The sequence below is a fragment of the Urocitellus parryii genome, chromosome 9 (assembly GCF_045843805.1).
Source record: "Urocitellus parryii isolate mUroPar1 chromosome 9, mUroPar1.hap1, whole genome shotgun sequence".
In the NCBI taxonomy this organism is placed as follows: domain Eukaryota; kingdom Metazoa; phylum Chordata; class Mammalia; order Rodentia; family Sciuridae; genus Urocitellus; species Urocitellus parryii.
In genome coordinates, this window is record NC_135539.1 from 63,384,561 (window position 1) to 63,407,053 (window position 22,493).

Sequence of the window (22,493 nt, forward strand, 5' to 3'; positions counted from 1 at the left end):
TTAATTATGTGCATTCTGAACTCCTTTGACATTTCATGAACTGCGCTGTCCATGGATTCTATTATTGTAATAACTTTAGTTTGTTTGGGGACACTTTCCTCCCTTGTTTTTTCGTGTTGTCTGTGTCTTACTTTCTTGCAGTGTAGATCTGAGATATTACAGTTTCTACCCTATAATCTTGTAGTGTTCCTGCAGATTGCCTGTATCTCACCTTGGTGTTGAGCTTCTAGTCCCCGTCCCCTGTCCCAAGATAAATGCTACTGCAACTGAACACATGGTGGTGGCAATATCAGTTACTCAGGATAGCAGTGGGCTGCAACCACTTTCAGAGATGGGGCTGAAAAGGTGGGCTGCCTGTTCAAAGACGCAGCTGACTCCAGATCCTATCTGTTTTCCCAAGGAGGAGACTAATGCTTGGGGAGGGCTATGGAATTGGCTGCTGTGTCCCAAGATGGAGGTGGGCCAAATCTGGGCTGCAGTGTATCTCAATTGTTTTTAATGGGACTTCTGGTGTTAATTTTATTGTTTTCTTTGATTGTGACAAGTCATGCTTTTGTCTTACTGTTTTCAAGATTTTTTCTTTATTTTTGGTTTTCACTATTTTGAATATGGATCTTTTCTGTGTATATTTTGTTTTGAGGTAGAGGAGCTTTTTTAATGCGTGGATTATTATTTTTAACCTACGTTTGGCAGTTTCTACCATTATTTTTTCTCTCCTTTTTTTTCGTTTTTTTTCAGATGTTGAACCCAGGAGTGCTTTTTAATATTTTGTGTTTTTATATACTTTTTAAAAATATTTTATTTGAGACAGAGTCTCAATAAGTTGCTTTAGGCCTGCCTCAAGTTGTTGTATTTTTATACCCTTATTTTATTTATTTACTTTTATGTGGTGCTGAGGATTGAACACAGTGCCTCACATATGCCAGGTAAGCATTTTATCGCTGAGTTACAACTGCAACCCCAGGCATTATTTCTTAAAATACATGTTCTGTTTCCCTTTTCCTCTCTTGGTTATTTTTATGTTGGTGTACCTAATGGTATGATTCTCTTCCTCCTCCTCCTCCTCCCTCTCCTCCTCCTCTTCCTCCTCCTCCTCCTACCCCTCCCTCTCCTCCTCCCCTCCTCTCCTCCTCCTCCTCCCTTTTCTTCTTTTCTCCTTTTCTTTTCTTCTCATTATAAGGTATTGAAGCCTGGGGTACTTTACCACTGAGCTACATCCCCAGTCCTTTTTATATTTTATTTTATTTTATTTATTTTTAAAGAGAGAATGAGAGAGGAGAGAGAGAGAGAATTTTTAATATTTATTTTTTAGTTCTCGGCGGACACAACATCTTTGGTATGTGGTGCTGAGGATCGAACCCGGGCCGCACGCATGCCTGGCTTGAGCCACATCCCCAGCCCCTTATATTTTATTTTGAGGCAGAATCTTACTAAGTTATCCAGGCTGGCCTCAAACTTTCATTCTTTTTTCCTTAACCTTCCAAGTGGTTTGCATTATAGGTATGCCATTGTTCCAGTTCTGAAGCTGTTCTTCAGAGGTATACTTTTTAAAGTATTTTACTTAGATTGCATAACCTGTATTGGTCTACTTTTAAGTTTGTGTGTTTATTTTGTCTACCAGCTCAAAACTTTTGAGCCTCTTCAGTAAAATTTACACTTTGAAGTTCCATTTGGTTGAAAGATATATTTCTCTAGCATCTGGGTGCCCTCAGTGACAGTTTCTGTTGCCTTTTTTTCCCCCTTGTATATGGGTCACATTTTTCTATTTTTTTTTGTATGTCTTATAATTTTTAGTTGAAAACAAGTTTTGGATAATACATTGTAACCATTCTGGATAATGATTTTTGTTTCTCCTTGTGGGTCATTGTTTGGTCATTTGTTGCCTGATTTCATTGAACAAATTCTCTAAAATCTTATTTTTTCTCATATAGCTCTACTCAAATGTATACCCCACTTATTTTTTAGTTTAACTTTGTAGGTTTACCATATCTGTAGCCCATATGACAAACCTAATGGCTCGGTTGTACTTAAGCCTTCCCGAGTTACATCCCCAGTCCTTTTAAAATATTTATTTTATTTTATTTTGAGAGGTGGTCTTGCCAGGTTACCATTATTGGCTTTGCACTTGCAGTCCTCCTGCCTTAGCCTGGGAATATAGGTGTGTGCCATGGTGCATAGCCTTTAAGTCTTCTTAACCAGCTAGGTTTTTACCTTTAACTGTTGGATGTATATGTGGTGTAGACGATTTTATTTTTTAAGGAGATCCAAGGTTTTCTTCCAGTCAGTCCTTTGATGGAGCAGCATTGAATTACGTGCACAGTTTTTTCAGATGATCAGGGGAATATGTATTATTTTTAAGTTTCTTGTCTTAAGAGTTTGCCCTGTGTCAGAGTAACTTATTGTTTAGCCAGGTTTTGGTCAGAGGTTATATGAGAGCCCCATGAGCATTATTGGTTGGTAGATTTGTATGTGGCTTGGGAACTGCTTTTAAATCTGCCACAGATCCTTATTCATTTTCTCTGATGGGTGCAGTGTAGTTTATGTGTACGTTTTTCTAGATTCCTGAGGATGGGTGTGATTTGAGGGCTTTTCCTTTCTGTCTAGTTCCTTGGTTCTCTCAGTTAATCTTATGGTCTGCTGTTTTGCTCATTTTTACTGGTAACTTGGAGTTACTAGTCTCACTTGATTGCTTACTGCCAAAATCTCCATGGAGGGGTCTTCTTACTCCTGAGCTTACTTAAATTTTTTGTGTAATTAAACTGGACATGGAATTCATGTACTCTATTATACTTTTATTTATTTAGTTTTTAAAAATATTTTTTGTTTTAGTTGTAGTTGGACACAATATCTTTATTTTATTTTTATGTGGTGCTGAGGATAGAACCCAGCACCCTGCATGTGCTAGGTAAGCGCTCTATCACTGAGCCACAATCCCAGCCCCTATACTTGTATTTTTGATTGACAAATTATTGTATATATTTATGGGTTACAGTGTGATGATGTAGAATATGTATATAATGTGAAATTCTCCATTGTTTTATAGAGTGCTCTTCTGCATGAACTCCCAACCTTGTTTGTTTATAAGTAAGTCTGTCCTCTTGGGTTGCATTATTGAGCTCTTTGGTTCTTAAAGACCCATTCACTGTGTAACCGCTAAACATATTCCTTTGAAACTGGAAGTGGAGACAGTATTCTCCCAGAGATATGCTTTCTCAGTGATAGGCTTTTGGGAAGGAGGATGAGTATGGTAGTCCTTTCCTTTTTTAGTTTCTCTCTGCCAACATGGGACCCTCTGCTACACCAGCAAGTTGGGGCAAAGATAATAGGGTTCCAGGATTCTTGACTTGTCAGTGCATGGGAGCTGCCACGGCTGAATAGCATAAGAAGCACTGGTAGCTTGGTCCTCCCTCTGGTGAAACTGTATTCTCATATTAGAAATATCCCTTATCTTCTTGACCATCCTACCAGAGTGGAATTTCTCTAACCAGGGGGAAGAAGTGGGAAATAGGTCATGATGGGAACAGGTCATAGCTCCCAAACCATGGACTTTTACTATTCTATTTTTTTAGATTTACTACATTTTCTTGAAAAAAAAATTCTTATTTTATGCATGTCCTGGAACAGTTACAGAAACTTTAAATGGCTTTCACCTGTGAAGTTGTTTACTGCTGTGTGGAAAAGATCCCTAGAGCCCTTTACTCTGTCATTCTGGATGTTCTGTCCTCAGCCGTGTTTTTTTTTTTTTTTTTTTAAAGAAATAAGAATATATCATGGTTTTATTGAATTCAAATGACATTGTCTGTTCACTTTCAGTCTTTGGTTTTCTTTCTTTCCTTTTCCCTCCCTCCCTCTCTTCTTCCTTCCCTGCTTCCCTCCCTCCTTCCTTCTCTTTCTTTTTCTTTCTCTTCCCTTGTAATTGTTTGATACTTCCTTCTTGTATTTTGAATAATTAGTAATGCTTTTATTCAGTGTGTTTAGGTTGATGATGTTATAATTTGCAATTTTACTTTTTAGAAGTATAAAATGATGTGTAATTCAGATCATACTGAACTGTATTTTTCAAAAGAGGAGTTGAAACCATTTACCCAAGTAGATTCTAGGGTTTGTTTTTTTTTTTTTTTTTAAAGAACTCTGTCCTTGTAAATTTTGTTGCATGGTATTATTTGGTACCACAAAATTGCATGAATGAAGTTCACTAGTTTATACCTTTTTACTCTTTAGAAATTTGATTCTAACATTCCTACTCTCCATCTACCTACCTACCTACCTGCCTACTTACCTATTTTCTCCTTCCCTCCCTCCCTCCATCCTTCCCTCCCTAGGGTTTGAATCCAGGGGCACTTAACCTCTAAAGCCACATCCCCAATCCTTTTTTTTTATTTTGAGACAGGTCCTCAGTAAGTTGCTGAGGCTAGCTTTTAACTTGTGATCTACCTGCCTTAGCCTCCTGAGCCACTTGGATTACAAACATGTACCAGCCAGCCTTGCCTCACTTTCTTTTTCTACATTTATTACCTGATTACATGTGGTTAGACATTAATTTTTTGTGAAGTCAACTTCCAATAAGTTGATAATTTTATTCATTATATACTGATACTCATTAATATTGTTTGTGTTATTCAGCCTTGTATCACATGATCAGCCATACTTTATTTTTTGGTGGTATTAGGTATTGAACCCAGAAATGCTTTGCCACTGAACTATATCCCAGCCTTTTTTATTTTTCATTTTGAGACATCTGCTATGTTGCCCAGGCTAACCTTGAACTTGCAGTCTTCTGCCTGTCTTCATAAGTCACTAGGATTACAAGTGTGCACCACCACACCCACCACACCCAGCTTCATCCATGATCCTGAGCTGTGAAAAAGTATTACTGTTAGCTATTTTTACATGAGAAATAGACCAGATGGCAATCAGAGTTAACTTTTACCTCTTGGGACATCTTTCGAGCTCTCAGTGTCATCTCTGTCTCAGTGTCATCTCTGTCTCAGTGTCATCTCTATCTCAGTGTCATCTCTCTCTCTCTCTCTCTCTCTCTCTCTCTCTCTCTCTCTCTCTCTCTCTCTCAGGAGTGTTCTACTTCTGAGCAGTACCCCCAGTCCTTTCTGTTTTGAAAATGTCTTTTGACACAGAATCTTGGTATGTTGTTCAGGCTGGCCTCAAACATGCAATTCTCCTGAGTAGCTGTGATTAGAAGCCACTGTACCTGACTGACACAATTCCTCACAAGCAAATCTTTGGGGTGTTTCTGATTTACTAAGTCTAAAGTATCTTCCTTCCACTACACCATATTATATCGCTGGTTCTAAAGACCATGGGAATCTTTGTGGAGAGTTGGAATGTAATCTTGCTCATCTGTATAGGTTCCTTGTAAATATGCTTATTTCTAGCAGAGAGGAAAGGTAAACTTTTTTTGTTGTCCTCTTGTTACAGGAATCACTTGTTTTAGATTGATGAGGAGGTATTGTGAAAATAGGGTGCAGTAGACTGTCCTAGTCCTGTCCGTGGTGCTTGTGAAGAGTCTTCCTGTATTTAGTTATTTATTTTTATGTGGCGCTATCAAATCCAGTGCGTCACATGTGCTAGGCAAGGAAGGGTTCAACCACTGAGCCCCAACCCCAGCCTGTTGGCAGGGTTTTTGAGGCTATTGAAGACAGTCCTATAGTGACTTTTTAAGTAGGACTATTAGTATGTCATTGTTTATGTTTTACTGTTTCTATTGTTTGTAAAAATTACTGTCCAGAAAAAAATATTCATGTTTAGAAGTAAAGTGGGTTAGACAGTAAAACCTGACCTTCATTTCTGAAGACAGCACAGTAAAGCATGAATGAAGTTGGCTAGTTCAGGTTAGTGTGCATGCCTATAATAATTCTACCAGTCTAGGAGACTGGGGCAGGAAGATTGAAAGTTTGAGGTCAGCCTGGGCATCATAGCAAGACCTGCCTCAAAAAAACAAACAGGGCTGGGGTTGTGACTCAGTAGTATAATGCTTGCCTAGCATGTGTGAGGTACTGAGTTTGATCCTCAGCACTACCTAAAAATAAATAAATAAAGGTATCGTGTCCATCTACAACTTAAAAAAAAATTAAAAAACAAAAATCAGACTAATGGTAAGCATTATATGACTTTGGTTTTATTTTTGTTTTTCTTCCTCTGCCTTCAGACATGCTACATTTGTGATGAACAAGGAAGAGAAAGCAAAGCAGCCACTGGTGCTTGCATGACATGTAATAAACATGGATGTCGGCAAGCTTTTCATGTAACCTGGTGAGTACATTTCCATCATTGTGTAGAAAAGCAATTGGTAAACGACTTGTTATTAAAGTTAAAAACTTAGGTATCCAAGTATTAGTTACAGTAAGTTTTATTGGAATAGTTTTTATGCTTATTTACTTATTTGTAGTAAAGATAATTCTAATAAGTGACTATATTTACTAATGAGAATTTGCAGTAAGTGGACCTGGGTTCTAATGTACACTAAGCTCTCATTTCATCTTGTTTAAAATATTGGTATTGGTCACATACCCTTTGATTTGTAATTAGGATGAAATGAGCTGATATAGGTAGACTTGGCACAGTGTCTGAAATATTAGTAAGGATTCATGGTGCTTATTTACCTTCTTTGTTTCAAGGGATATTAATGTTTCATTTTTGAGGTTATGTGGGCTGCCTCTCACACATTTACATCATCAAATTTCAAGGACACAAATTATTAAAAACCAGATATTTTACATAATAATTAAAAATTGTTTGGGGATAATCCACATACTTATTAATTTAATAATCCGTTTATGCCTGATGGTTAATGTAGGCACATGCTCATTTCTTGAGCTTTTAAGTATTTGGATATACAAAGTATATTCTAGGCTGTTTGATGGGGGAAAAGATTTTTATAAATTATCTTGATTACTATGCCTAATTTTTCAAAGATCAAATTCCCTTTTTGGGTATGAAAACTATTTTAATACTGTGATTTTGTAGTATTAAAATTATGAAAGGTCAAATTGACAAGAGTTGTCATTGTAAACTAGCATTTTGTGTGTGTGTGTGTGTGTGTGTGTGTGTGTGTGTGTGGCGAGGTTGGGGGGGGGGTGCGCACACACACAAGCACATCTTCGCACCAAGAATCGAACACAGGGCTTAGTGGGTGCCAGGCAAGAATTCTACAACTGAGACACCCCAGAGCCCTGTATTTCATATTTTTTTTTAAAAATATAAACAACATAAGTTTCAGTTTCATTTCTTCTACTGATTTTGGCTGAAGAGCACAATTTAAGTTTATCTTGTCTATGTGCTATGTCACTGTTCCCTTCAAGAGTTGTGAACTTAGTTCTGGGTGAATGAATTTTTCCTCTTAAACATATTCAATTTGCATCTATGGGCTAGATATATCATTTCATCCTTTTAGAGAGGCAAGGGCTTTATTTGTACTTCTGATGTAGATTGAAAAAGTAAACTGAATTGTTAATTATGAAGTAGGATGTAATTTATCCTAAAGTTTTTTTCTTTTTAAAAATGTGGCGTCACAGTGTTGTCCAGGTTGATCTCAAAATTCTGGATTCTCCTGACCTTTCTACTTCATTTAGCCTCCTGAGTAGCTGGGCCTACAGGCACACTGTACTGTGCCTGCCTGTGTCTCTGTCTTTGTATGTCTCTTCTGTCTGTCTCTATTTATTCTTTTTTTTTCTTTTTTTGGGTGCTGGGGATTGAACAAAGGGCCTAGCACTTGCTAGGCAAGCACTCTATCACTGAGCTACATCCTAGCCCCTGTGCCAAACCTAATGTCTGTTTGGTAGCATTAAATATGCATACATCTTCATCCTTGGTAGAGATGAAGAACTTATTTTTTCATTTATTCATTTAGGTATTTACTTAGTTTTTGCAGTACTGGAAATTAAACCCAAGGGTGCTCTACCACTGAGCTAGATTCCCAGACCTTTTTATTTTTTGAGAGAAAGGGTCTCATTAAGTTGCCCAGGCTGGCCTCAAATTTGGGATCCTCCTGCCTCAGCCTCCAAGTACTAAAGAGCTTATTTTAAATCATAACTATACATACCCTTTAAAAAATGATCAGTTGCAGGTTGGAGTGAGATGTACTTTGCCACAAGTAGAATAAAGCCTTTTATCTTAGAAGATATATTCCTTACAAACATCTTATATTTAAGAGTAAATTTTGTTCATTTCTTTATGCTGTATTGTTTTTTAATCCATGCACCTGGACTTTATTTTCAGTGCTCAATTTGCTGGACTTCTATGTGAAGAAGAAGGTAATGGTGCAGATAACGTCCAGTATTGTGGCTACTGTAAATACCATTTTAGTAAGCTGGTAAGAATTAGTTTTGAATTTAATATTAAAATACTTAGCAATTAGTTTTGACAATAGAGTGACACCATTATTTAAAAAAAGTGTAAGAAATTTCTTTTACTTCAATTTTTACTTATGATTAATTTGTTTAGCATGTTCTTTATTGGAAATGAGAAGATTTAATTTAAAAAAGATTTTGCTCTGCTTGTGTTCTTTTGTAAAGGTGAATAGTCTAGAATATTCTAACTTAGAATATATATAAGTACTTGATAGCAAATTTTGGTGTACATTTAGTAGAAAAATTATTTTGTATAGAACTCTTACATTATTTTCAGTTAATTTGACTTTTGGTATGTCATTATCCTTTTGTGATTTCTTTTCACTTGTTTCTCGTTTTTCTGTTTCATTACTGTTACCCATGTCATTTTAAATTTATTTTCATTTTTATTTACTAGGAAATAATAAAATTGAAGTAAGGCTTTTTGACCTTAAAAAATGTATTTAAGTCCAACTTTGGAAATGTTTTAGATTTAATCAGTCTTTGCTGTTAAAATTAGCATGAATGATTGAGTTGGTAGTAATATATGATTAATCATTTCATATTTATGTTCATGTTCCTTTGAAGGATCAGTATTTCTTTAATGTCCCAAGTGTTTCTTTCTCAGTCCTTACACGTTCATACACTGAAGTTTTAAGGCACCTTTGTTTTTCTTTTAGTGTTTATTATTACCTTTTTCTCAAGAATGCGGCTTGCTTCTTCCTTCCTTTCTTCCTCTTTCCTTTCATATTAATAACATTAATAGGGCCTCCTGTCTTATGAAATGAACAATGCATATCTCCAGTTTTCTGTATTTCATCCATATGAAATAGTCATTAAAGTCATCACATAATGATGAGGGACTACATATAAGATGGTATCCCATAAGTTTATATTGGAAGTGAAAAATTTGTATTTGTTTAGTAATGTTACCTTAGCTTTCATGTCTAGATACGCTTAGATACACAAATACTTAGCATTAGTATTCAGTATAGTATTATGTTGTACAGGTTTATAGTCTAGAAATCATGGGCTATACCATATAGCCTAGGTGTGTAGGAAACTGTACCATCTAGGTTTGTGTAAGAGTACTCTGTCTGATATTTGTACAATGAGAAAATCACTTAATAGCATATTCCCTAGAATGTATCCTGTTTTTCAGTGACACATGACTGTACCTAAAGGTTTATCTCTATTATGTGATGTGAAGGCTTTGATTTAATGACTGATAAAAAATAACGAACTGTTCAAGAGAAAATTTGAGATTGTAAAATTGAAAATTTTGCTTCTGGGTATTGCTGGAATCTTTATTTTCTAAATGAGATGTGGTACAGATAAAAATATAAAAAATAATGAAATGGATTTTGAAGTTTGTACAAATAGAATTTTCTCATTGCTAGTTATTGACAGAAAGTTATCTCATTTGCTAGTTGGGAAAGAAGTCTGTTTAATAATAAGATCATATAAATTATTTGCATAGATCATTTCTATTATGGTCATTTTTATCTAGTTTAAACTAATTATAGTCTCAATAATTTTTAAACACCCCAAATAAGTTTTGCCTTTGTACTTTATTATGCAGTTGTGTAAATATTTTAATTTTATTTAAATGTATAATGCTTTTAGTAATGCTTTGAAAAATGCATGGGTCTAATACTGACATTTCCTTTACTTTTTTCTTAATGAAATGTAAAGATAAGTTTCTAGAAAACCATATTCCTTAATACTGGAAGTATAAGATTAAAAGCTTCTTGCTTTAGTAGTGGCATAAAGTAACTCTTCAAATATTTACTTTTCTATTCTTCTAGTCTTGGCATCCTTCTTTAACAATGGCATTTTCTCTTTTGATTGAAATATATATTTTTAAGACAGACATTGAAAATAGGAAATCTATTTTCACACAACTTAATAAATATACAAAAATATGGCATTAATGTTAAATTTGGGGTTAGTTTTTTCTTTATAACAATGGATGATGTCTAAACTGGATTATATAAATTGAAATAGTGACTTTTAAAAAACTTTTACCAGACATTTAAAATATTTTACACTTGAATTAGTTTAAATCTAACAAAAATTATTTAAAATTTTTATATACATATACACATATGTATATATATTTTCTTTTTTAGAAAAAGAGCAAACGGGGATCAAATAGGTCATATGATCAAAGTTTAAGTGATTCTTCCTCTCACTCTCAGGATAAACATCATGAGAAAGAGAAAAAAGTAAGTGGATTTGTTGTTGCTAAATATGTAGCACATCAATTTAATAAAAAAAATTTGTTTATTTAGATAAGATTCTGATGCCTAAATTGAGACATTGAAATACAGAAAATTTTTGACAAATGAAAGAGTATTAAAACCAAAGAGTAGGCTTAAAATAATGCCATATTTGTGAATATGGTTTTACCCATTGTGACTGAAAATTTAAAGTGCAACTTGATTGAAAGCATGAGAGTGATTTCTTGCATGTGTTAACTGTGGTCTTGTGAAATCTTTAGGTGACTTCAGCAATAATACTTTGTTGCTATATATCATTAACTGATTACTTCACATGTAAGTAATTATCTCATCAGCTTTTCTCTTTTATAATAGAACAGATCTGAAGTCTTGTATATTCTTGGGTGGTTTTTCTTTTTTTAGTCGTGTTAATGGTTTATTATTTTTTTCTAATGGCCAAATGTTACACTATTTGTTTGAGACTATTTTGTCTTTTAATTGAAATGCTAAAATCTTGCCTAAATACTAATCTGTCTTCTTCTGACTTGTCTTCTGCATATATTTTACTTAGGTTAAAGGATATAGTTAATTTTTAACAAACTAAAAATTAATATTGTAGAATTATCATACTTGATTTATAATTCTTTTAGGAACATATTGCCAATGTACTATTTATTAATTGTTTGAATGGAAGGAGGCTAGAAAGTGCATCTTAAATAAAAGAGTTTTCTTATATAGTTGATATAAATTAGTTTTTGAAAATATTTCGGCACATCACAACATTTTCACATTTTTAAATAATTAGGATTTGGGGAATGCTAGTGTATAATTATTTAAATACCTTTTGGTTCAAGCTTTGTTTGTGCCTTTTTTGAGGTAAACATTTAAAATTTTTCAGTATTCAGTATTAGGATTAGATTTCCTGTTAGGATTAAAATAATAAATATAACTTTATGTCTAAGTTTAGGACAGTTATTATGTATGTATGTATGTGTATTGTATGTATATATAAATACATATATTTGATTTTAGGCAGCAAGTACACATTTATCTTGACTTTGTTATGGAGCTGTTTTTGTGATAATGTTGCAATAGTGGGGATCTATCTTGTGTCTGTCGTTTGAATTGCCAATTAAAAATGGCAGGGTTGGTTTAATTAGTAAATTTAGTAAGAGACACCATGAGATTTTATTTAAGCTTTTAAGATCATGATTTGCACATTCTTAGGTAGGACTCATTATAAAGTGTGAAGAAGGAAATTTCATCTTTAATGATCTCATTAAGTTGTCTAGGCTTGCCTTGAACTTGAGTTCAGTTTGTTTCAGCTTTCTCCATTGCTGGGACTACAGGCTTGGGCCACCAGTACTCATTGCCCAATATGTTTACTATTACTGATATATTATTAAAGATACCGTAATTCAGGAACAACCAGATGGCAAAGATACATATGACAATTTATGGGGGAAGTATGTAGAGCTTCCATGTCCTGTCATAATGTGTAACCCTCTTAGTGCCTCCAAACATTCACCAGCCTGGAAGCTCTCTAAACCCCACTGCTTTTTAAGTTTTTTAAATAGAGGTTTCATGCTATCACCCTTATTGATTAAGTCATTGGTCATTAGTCATTGGATTCAATCTCCAGTATCTCTCCTCTTCCCCGGGGCCCAGGGGTAGGACTGAAATTTCCAATACATGGTTGGATTTTCTGGTGATCATTCAACCAATAAGAGTCATTAGCATAAAAAAGAATCATTAGCATGAACTCAAATGTGGTTGAAAGGAGGCATATAATAATGAATAACAAATGTATTTCTCTTATCCCTAATATTCAGGGATTAGAGGGTTTTAAGAAAAGCTCTGTACCAGGAATTGCTTAGGGCAGAGATCAAATAAGTATTTCCTGTTTTATATGTCACAACTGCAAAATAGAATTTTATTTTTCTTAAGTAGTAAAGTGGTATATAAAATTAACAGTTTCTTTGACTGTAGTAGAAATCACTAGAAATATATTTTAGTGATCTTTAATAAGGAAGTCATCTCTGTTGTTCCATACTTGTTAAAATGTTTTAAAAGAACCAACCTCACTTGTAAACCACTTCAATTTGAAGCATTAAAAAACACTTTTTAAGAATGATTAAGCTCCCTTGGGTTGTGGCTCAGTGGTAGAGTGTTTGCTTAGCATACATGAGGAACTAGGTTTGATCCCTGGCACCACATAAAAATAAAGACAAATAAAATAAAGGTATTGTGTCCATCTACAACTAAAAATTTTTTTTTTAAAAAAGAATGATTAAGCTGCCATCATTATGTAAAACTATAATGCACCAATAAAAACATGGGAAAAAAGCAATGTTTGAAAATTTAAAAAATGATTAAGCTATTTTTTCATGGGAAGGCTAAAGGACTATTAGTAACTTACAGTAACTCATGGTAGTTAGAAGAAAATGGAGTTATTCTGATTTAAATTTCCTGTTCTTATGTTTAAAGAAGCTCTGCCACAGAACTAGGTGTGGGAAGGGTTCAGAAATGTTAAGAATTTATTTCTAAAGGATAAGTATCATTATTTGGAAATGAGCGTTTATTTATTTCATTGATAATCTTGTAGCAGTTCATTTCGTCTTCAGACTAATCTTTCTATTCCCCATCGTCAGTTAATCCATGTTGTGTCAGAAGTGTAGTATTAGTTTATAGGAAAAGTCACCATTAGTGATTGTATTACAGATGCTCCTCTACTCCAGGTGGGGCTACATTCCAGCAAGCTTATTGTAAGTTGAAAAGTCAAGAGTCCATTTGATGCACCTAATCTGGTGAACATCACAGTTTAGGGGTACATAGTATAGTATACTGTATAGTTAATGCTTGTGGTTGTAGAGTTGGCTGGGAGTTGCTACTTGCTGACTTTGTCCAGGATGGCCAGATAGAATTGTATCTCATATTGCTAGCCAAGAAAAGCTCAAAATTCAGAATTCAAAGTATGTTTTTTTTTTTTTTAACTGAATGGGTATTGCTTTTGTGAAATGAGTATTGTGAAAAGATTTTGTACCAGTTTAAAAATCACAGGTTGGACCATCTTAAGTTGGGGACTGTCTATTTGTAGAAATGCACTCAGTTCCAAATATATATGCCAGAAGTCCATCTGAGCCCTTTTACAATGAGATGGGATTTATCTCCTACCCTTAATTCCAGTTTGTTGTTAACAACTGGCAACAGATATAGACACCTTTTCCATCATAAACTCTGTTATGGTGAAGGTTTGTGGCCTTTTGATTAGTGTTTTGTGCACCTGGGAGATTGATTGGATATCTCTTTTAAGGTTACTAATCTCTTTGGAGAGAATTAGACTAATTTCTTCTGTAACCCGGAGAAATAAGACTCAATCAATGCATTGTCATTACTACTCTATGTCCCTTTAAAAGTTTTCAGCTTTGAGAGTCACCTGGCACCTGTTTCTTATTTTGTGTTCTTACCCTTTTGAAATCTTGCACTCAAGTTGAAGCTTTCAACTTCTGCATATGTAGAGAGCTAAGAAAGGGCAGAACTTAAAACACTTTAGAATGTCCAGGATGTGTTTGGAAAGGCCAAAATGAGATGAGATAACTGCTTAGCTAAGAAGGGCCTGATTCATGAACAGTTTTTTTTTTTGTTAAATAAGCAGTTTTATTTGGCAAAATCATCATTCATGGAAAACTGCAGCTCAAAAGCACAGGGAGGTCTGTGAATCCTCAAAGTGTGTGCTACAGTTTACTGCAGTAAACCTACTGGTATGGGCTCCTCTCAAAAGATGCAGGATAGGGCTGGGGATGTAGCTCAAGCGGTAACGCGCGAGTCTGGCATGCAAGGGGCGCTGGGTTTGATCCTCAGCACCACGTAAAAATAAAGATGTTGTGTCCACCGAAAACTGAAAAATAAATATTAAAAAAAAATTCTCTCTCTCTCTCTCTCTCTCTCCCCCTCCCCCTCCCTCCCTCCCCCCTCCCCCCTCCCCCCTCCCCTCCACCCCTAAGGGAAAAAAACAAAGGTGCAGAATAGCCGATATAAGACTAAATAGAATATCGAAGTAAGCCACTAGTAGCCTCCAAAATTTTGCGTTCACTTAAGGTATTTTGTTTCCTTTTTAATGGTGCGAATCTGGAGAAAACAGTTTTTCTTTGCCAGAGGAATTTGGCATTGTGAATTCTTCCCATAGAGTTTACTTGTTGATTAGGTCTTTGAATTTTATTGTGTGTGTGTGTTTCTTATCAGCCAACACTGCTGGCATAGGTGTGATTATATCACAGATCTGATTTTCCGACAAATAGTGATGGTTTTGGAAATCAGAGGATGAGGCATTTGCACTAAATTCTTGACATACCTATTTGCCTCAGATGGCAAGGGAGTTTAGGTTCTTCTGTGAGAATACTTGAGACATATTGGAGTCTTTGCCACTTGGTGTGATCTGATATTGACCCTTAGGTAGAAGTGGTATGGCAGAGGCATTAGAATGTCCAAAGACAACCTACTTACCAAGTACCTTCAGTCTGTGCAATGGATTTAATCATGCATTTGGTACTATAAGAGCAATAACTAATCATGGTGGTAATTCACCATAAGTGTTCAGTTTCTCTTAGCCTTTTTTGTTCCTATTGGTTCTGCAGGGCTTCTGTGTTGAGATACTGAATCTCTTACTACCTCTGCTACCTTTACATCCTTTTCCAAAGTTGTGGCTTTCTTTTGTTCTCCTGGAATTCTGTATTGCTTCTGTTAGACCACCCAGGAAAGGGATATGGTTTGATGAATGATTTATATATCCCACTAGTACTTCTGTATGTGATGCTGTTCTCATTTGGGGATAAAGATGTGCATTTGACATAACAGTAGTCAAAACTTTTCCTGTAAAGAACCACATAGTAAATATTTTGGGCTCTGTAGGCCGTGTATAGTCTTTGTCACATATTTTTTGCATTTTTTGGTAAAGAATCCTTTATTTTTTGGTACCAGGGATTGAACCCAGGGGTAGTTAATGACTGAGCCATATCCCCTGCCTTTTTTATTTTTAAACAACGTCTCACTAAGTTGCTAAGGCTGGCTTTGAACTTGCCTCAACTTTCCAAGCTGTTGGGATTATAGGTCTGCGTCACCACGCCTGGCCTTTAAATGTATTTTCTGATATTCAGTCTATAATCATCTCTTCAATTTCTTCTCATCACCATATGGTAAAATTCTATTTATTTCCTGGTTGACCATAAAATATCTCACATTTTGCTACTCATTACTATAGATTTCCCTCAAATCTTATAGTTGGCTTATGTGACTCTTACTCTTCTTCCAGAAAGCAGTGTCTTTAACAGCATCACATTCTCATCAACATACTGTCCAACTGTGAAAGAGGCATAACATTTACTCTTCTTGTGAGATATTTTGTTGGGACACAGGATAATTCTGGGTCAGAGATGAAGGATAATTAATTACTTAAAACAAAGAAATAACCAGAGTATCAACATGTTTGCACCATTCTCCAAGGCCTAATTCATAGAGCAACAACAGAAAAAGGGCCAGATGACATTTTCTCATGCTTAAAGGTGAAAACATGGCTGCTTGTTGCACCTGTGGTAGACACAGTATTTTTGGAGCCTATTCACTATATAAACAACCCTGAAAAGACAGTTTAGAATTATGGACAGTAATGCTTCACTTGAAAGACACACAGAAATGATTTGTTATGTAGAGTTGTCTCCGAACCCAGTATAATTCAAATTACAGTTGGTTTTATACCATGTTTACTTTTTATTCACTGCTAAGTTCAAAATAGGCATTCTTGATTGACAATTTTCCTCCAAGATATAAATCAGGGACTTAAATTTCTTCTCTTTTGTGACTCTGTCTTCTTTAAAATATTGCTTTCATGACTACTGTGCTCATTTGTATTAAATAAATCAGTGTGGCCACTAAATAGCTGGGGCTATTAAGGACTGGATCTAGAAGTGTCACACAGTGGCCACATGTAACTGCACAGAAAGCTTGAAAATGTCTGTTTATATTCCAAATAAGAAGAAGTGAGATTGGTGAATAACTGTTTCTTTCTACCTCATTTAGCTCATTCTTTTTGTAAACCATATGTAATTATAGAGAATTAAACAAGGGCAGAGCATTTATAAAATTAAAGTTATAAAACAAAAAAACCCACTCAAGATACCACCATCAGAAATAGCCATCATTACTGCTAAGTAAACATTCCAGATTTTCTGTGCATAGATAGATAAAAGCTATAGTTAGATAAGTTATTTTTGTCAAAATGAGCTAAATGGAAGTAAAACTGGCATTATTGAACTTCAAATAAAATTTCCTTACAGAAAACATAATTCCTTAAAGATATCTTTAAGTTTAATAGTAGAAATTACAAAACAAACGAGACATTGAAGATGTGACTATCTTTTTTTTTAATTTGGTTGCTTTTATGCCCCACACCCCCTTTAGTTGTAAATGGACACAATATCTTTTTATGTATTTATTTTTATGTGGTGCTGAGGATTGAACCCAGTGCCTCATGCATGGGAGGCAAGTGTTTTACCAGTGAGCTACAGCCCCAGCCCTGTTTTTAGCTCTTAATGGAATTCTCAAATCAGAGGGGCTTGGTGTGGCTAAAGCAATTGCAAGTTTATTATTTTGTCCAAGTTTAGAGATTAGGATTTTCTAAAGATTGGTTAATGTTTACCTTTTTTTTTTTTTGGTACTGGGGATTGAACCCAAGGGTGCTACATCCCCAAGCCCTTTTAACTGTTCTGTTATTAAGTTGCTCAGGACTTCACTAAATTGCCAAGTTTGGACTCAAACTAGTGATCTTCCTGCCTTAGCCTCCTCAGTCACTGGGGTTGCTGGTATTAGCCTCCATGCCTAGCCCAAGATGGGTTAATTTAACAATAGCCAGTTCAGCAGTGACAGGGCATTGTTGACTTTTTTGGGTGATTCTTTTGGCTTTTTCAGTCCTCACTGCGGGTTACTGAAGTTTTTCAAAGCTTATGGCCTAACACTTAAATATCTAAAGCCAGGGAACCTTTTTAAGAGTGAGGTGAATATTTCCAGCTGTCTCCATGAATAAAATTTTTCTTCTGTTTTATTGTACTGACTTAAACATATCCCAGCCCTAAAGCAGTCAAAGGCTAAATAGACCCGATCTATCTTACTGGCCATGTTCACTTCAGGGCTGGGAAGTAAGACTACATTTATTAGAACATAGGGGAAGAAAGATCATGATTTTTGTGAGAGTCAGGGACTGTCAACAAGGGAGGGTTCTGCATGTTAGTTACTGTTTGGTGTCAAACTATTATGTTTTGTTTTCATTGAATGCTTTAAATTCTGTATCGACCTCCTGCTATGAAAGGCCGCCCGTGTCCATTTCACTTTTCTTGCTGTCCAGTCTGTATGTTTTTAAAGATATTTTATGTTAAAATTTTCCCATAAAAAATTCTGTGATATCCTTTTTTAACCATAATCCTCTGAGTATGGTGGGCATTCTGTGTTTAGATTTATTTGCTAGGTGTTTACTTCCAGTCCTATGCCACAGCTCCTCCAATAAGTTCTTTCTTTCATATCTTACGTTGGCTGAATTTTGCTTTTAAGTAACATTTTGAAAGAAGTTGTTAGGACCTGTATTCTCTTGAGTTTTCCATAATAAGGAGTCTTACTTAGTTTTTCGGCTGTATCTTGGCTATATATAGAATCAGTGGATCACAATTTCCAAGACAATGGGCCTGTAATATTGCTGTTGCTTTGGAATTGATTACAGATACACCTTCCCATCCCTTTCCCTCTTGCCTTCTTCCATCAGTTTGGGTGTTAAATATAAAAGAAGTTTTAGAATTCTTTTTCAATTTGTACAGTTCTATGTTTGATTATATCTTCTATTCCCCCTTATTGGATTCTACTTCAGGGACAAAAGTTATCTTTATGTTTGATTATCTTTATTTTCTGTAGTTTTTTTAATAGTTTTTTTTTTTTAATAGGTTAGACAAGTGCTCTGCCACTGAGGTACATTTCTAGCACCCCCACCCCCACTTGATGTCTTTTTTTTTTTCTTTTGACAGTGTTGGGGATTGAGCCCAAGGCATTGTGCATGCAAGGCAATTGCTGTAGTACTGAGATACAACTCCACCTCCATGGTCCATTATTATTTTTGATGCAGGGTCAACTATGCTACTCAGCCTAGCCTTCAAGTTGGGATCTTGCCTCAGTCTCCTTAGTAGCTGGGTTTGAAAGCATGCATGGCAACACCTGGCTTGTTTTTTTTTCTTTATTGTGATTATTTCAAGTCTTTTAGTAGCTTTTTTTTTTTAGTTTCAACAATGTGTTGGTCGTCTTTTCCTTGCCATTTCTCTTGTATTTAGTAATTCTATAATGTTTTATTCATTACTTTGGTTCTGTAATCCTTTTTATTGTCATCTCATTCTTGAATATTTTTTTTTGGGGGGGGTTTCCTGGGGAGTGAACTCAGGGGCACTCAACCACTGAGCCACATCCCCAGCCCTATTTTGTATTTTATTTAGAAGCAGGGTTTCACTGAATTGCTTAGCGCTTCACTTTTGCTGAAGCTGTCTTTGAACTCACAATACTCCTGCCTTAGCCTCTTGAGCCTTTGGGATTACAGGTGTGCTCCACCAAGCCCTGCTCATTCTCGACTTTTCTGTTTGAATTCATTTTACAAGTAAGTTTTAATTATTGTGGGGCAGTTTTGAGAAATATCTTTATTAAAGATGATTTAAATTTGCTCCTAGGTTGTAATTTTTGGAATATATATGACTTATATGTACATACATCTATATATGTATATTTTTTAAAGTTTAGGTTTTATTTTTCGCTACAGCACTTGGGATTTAACCCAGAGCCTTGTGCATACTAGGCAAGAACTCTACCACTGAGCCACATCTTCTACCTGATTTTTACTATTTTATGTTTTTTGTAGTTCGTTTTGGCTACATTCTGTTTGCCATGCAGCTTTGTTTCATCTGCACTTTTTGGACATTTGCTTCACTTCACTAAAATTTTGGTGATTTTTTTTTTTTTTTTTTTGAAAATTTTCACTGTTTTTGAGACGAGGTTTGAGAGTGAAGTGTTTTGCAATTTTTCTGCAGTTAGAGAATGGGATACAATATAAAAGCTCACCTTTGGGCAATGTGCAGTTTTTTGTTTTTTTTTTGTAGAATTCCAGACAAATTCTCCTTTCTAGTAGCAGCACAATTCATAATAATAAATTATGGAATCAACACAGGTTCCTGTCAATAAATGAATTGGATTCCAAGTGGTATCTCTAATTAATATGGAGGAATACCCTTGCACTCATTCACAGCCTCAGTCCTTGATCCTTTACTTTGAAAGAGTCAGCACCTCTTACGTATCCTCCCCTTAACCTCAGGTTTTCCTGTTTCTCTCCTGAACCTAATGCAGTACTAACTACTCTTTTTAGTCAGAAAAAGTTAAATAGGTAGGAAAACAAAGGTGAGATTGATTCTTTCCAGTTTTGGGAGTCTGGTTATTTTCTTAAAAAATTGGGAAATTAGAGACAGGATTAAAAATTGAATCATGTGGTTAAGCCAAAGGCAGTTTCCAATGTTTTCTAAAAATTGTTTATATCACTCTTTGACACTTTTTGTGTAACACATTATTATCTCCCTTGCTTCCAGTTTTTGGTTGCATATTGGTTGATTTGGTTGGCTCTTTTTACTGTTTTTTGTTCACCAAAAAAAAAAAAAAATTTTTTTTTGTAATGTTGGAAGAATTTGTAATTTCAAAGTACTTAAGACTCATGTTTTACAAGAGATTGGTTTACTGTATTTTAAAGGACATTTCATATTTTTCAATGAAGGCACACTTTCCTTACTCAATTTCAACATAAAGAATTGAGGTGTTTAAAAAGCTCACAAGTATTTTTTTTCTTATTTTGTGGCCAAGTATTAATTTCTAATATTGGGCTTGCTGTTGAACTCTTATTGTCAAGTAGTGATAATGAAATTCTTTTTTCTGTGTTAGGAAACCTCTGCTAATTTAAGATAGAGTGTGTTCCCCCCCCAAAAAACAAAAACAAAAACAAAACAAGTAATCTTCAGCACAATAGTGCTTTCTTTCTAGGAATCACTGCCCCAAGCTTTTCTGTTAGTGGTTTATTGACTAAATGTATATTGTTTAAAACTCTGAGACTTCTAATTCTTAGCCAAGGATTTACAAGTATTTTCTACTTTTTTTGGGGGGGGGGCTACTGGGGATTGAACACAGAGGTGCTCTACCACTGAGCTACATCCCCAGCCCTTGTTATTTTAATTTTATTTTTTAATTTTGAGACTGGGTCTTGATAAGTTGCTTAGGTTGACCTTGAAGTTGGTAACTCTCCCAAAATTTTGGGAGGATTTGGTCAGCTTCCCAAATTGTTGGGATTACAGATATAAACCATCATGCCTAGCTTTAGGAATGCTTCTGGAACTATATATATATATATATATATATATATAATTTTTTTAAACCTGTTTTGTTTGAACCCTGGAAACAGATGTAAATGCTGCTGTGTTTATATCTTTATTTGAAACTATTTAGTAATCTTAACTGTTGCTGCAGTTGCCTCTTTTCATTCCTTCTGGCATTCCCATACTGTTTGGATTTTCTGCTCTAAAATTTCTCATTCTGGGTACTCTACTTTTTTAAAAAAATATTTTTAAATTGTTGATAGATTTTCATTCATTCATTTATTTATATGTGGTGCTGAGGATCAAACCCAGTGCCTCACACATGCCAGGCACGTGCACTATCCCTGAGTCCTAGCCCTAGCCCTCCCCACCTTTTTCTTTAAAAATTCAAAAATGTTTCTTTTTTTTAAGGTTTAAGTTTTCTGAGCTGGGGAGAAATATAGACAACAGAATCCACCTTATATTTATTGAAACCATACCTTTCTGATCTATGAAGATATAAATTTCTTCTCAGATATTTTAAAGATTGCTATAACATGTATTTGTAAATCACAAATTTCTATAGTACTGATTTAAAAGAACTATTATAGATATGGATTCTGTTTGGAGTGACATTGGCCATCTTAACCTATGTGTTTACATAAAAATAATCCATGCTTTTTTTCAGTACTTGGGATTGACCCCAGGGATGCTTGACCACTGAGCTATATCCCTGTCCCTGTTTATTTTTTGTTTTTAGACAGTGTCTTGATGAGTGGCTGAGATTGGACTCAAATTTGTGATCCTCCTAATTCATCCTTCTGAGTAGCTGAGATTATAACATGCTTATTTTTTAAACACACCTCTTCTGTACATTGTTTTTTTTTCATTTCCCCCCATAGTATCTGTATGTTGCTGTATTTAAATCTGTATTGAGTAGATTGTATTTAAACCATTGTTTATCTCTTAGAGGTGAAATGACATTCAGAGGGTTTGAATACATTAATGGTTTCTAATTGTTGTTTTAAAAATTGTCCTTCATTTATTTATATTCTGTTTAATAATATATGTAAGTGCTCATTTCCCTATAATTTAGGCAACGTTGAGTCTTATTAAAACAAAACCCACTCCAGTAAGATTGGCAGCCATTATGAAGTCAAACAACAACAAGTGCTGGCGAGGATGTGGGGAAAAGGGTACTCTTCTACATTGCTGGTGGGACTGCAAATTGGTTCTGCCAATTTGGAAAGCAGAATGGAGATTACTGGGAAAGCTGGGAATGGAACCACCATTTGACCCAGCTATTGCCCTTCTCGGACTATTCCCTGAAGTCCTTAAAAGAGCGGACTACAGGGATACTGCCACATCGATGTTCATAGCAGCACAATTCACAATAGCTAGACTGTGGAACCAACCCAGATGCCCTTCAATAGATGAATGGATAAAAAATGTGGCATTTATACACAATGGAGTATTACGCAACACTAAAAAATGACAAAGTCATGGAATTTGCAGGGAAATGG

General features: G+C 35.1%; 1 protein-coding gene across 5 annotated transcripts in view; it reads left to right on the forward strand.

Moving 5' to 3' along the window:
• Mllt10 (MLLT10 histone lysine methyltransferase DOT1L cofactor) overlaps window positions 1–22,493 on the forward strand; it is a 190,230-nt gene that overhangs the window by 73,663 nt on the left and 94,074 nt on the right. For 4 of the 5 annotated variants that reach the window (XM_077802629.1, XM_077802631.1, XM_077802633.1 and 1 more), the window contains exons 6-8: window positions 6,164–6,267; window positions 8,233–8,326; window positions 10,475–10,570. In XM_077802629.1, coding sequence (XP_077658755.1) covers window positions 6,164–6,267; window positions 8,233–8,326; window positions 10,475–10,570 — 294 coding nt within the window. The remainder of the gene's footprint in view (window positions 1–6,163; window positions 6,268–8,232; window positions 8,327–10,474; window positions 10,571–22,493) is intronic. The other variant, XM_077802632.1, reaches the window with a different exon arrangement.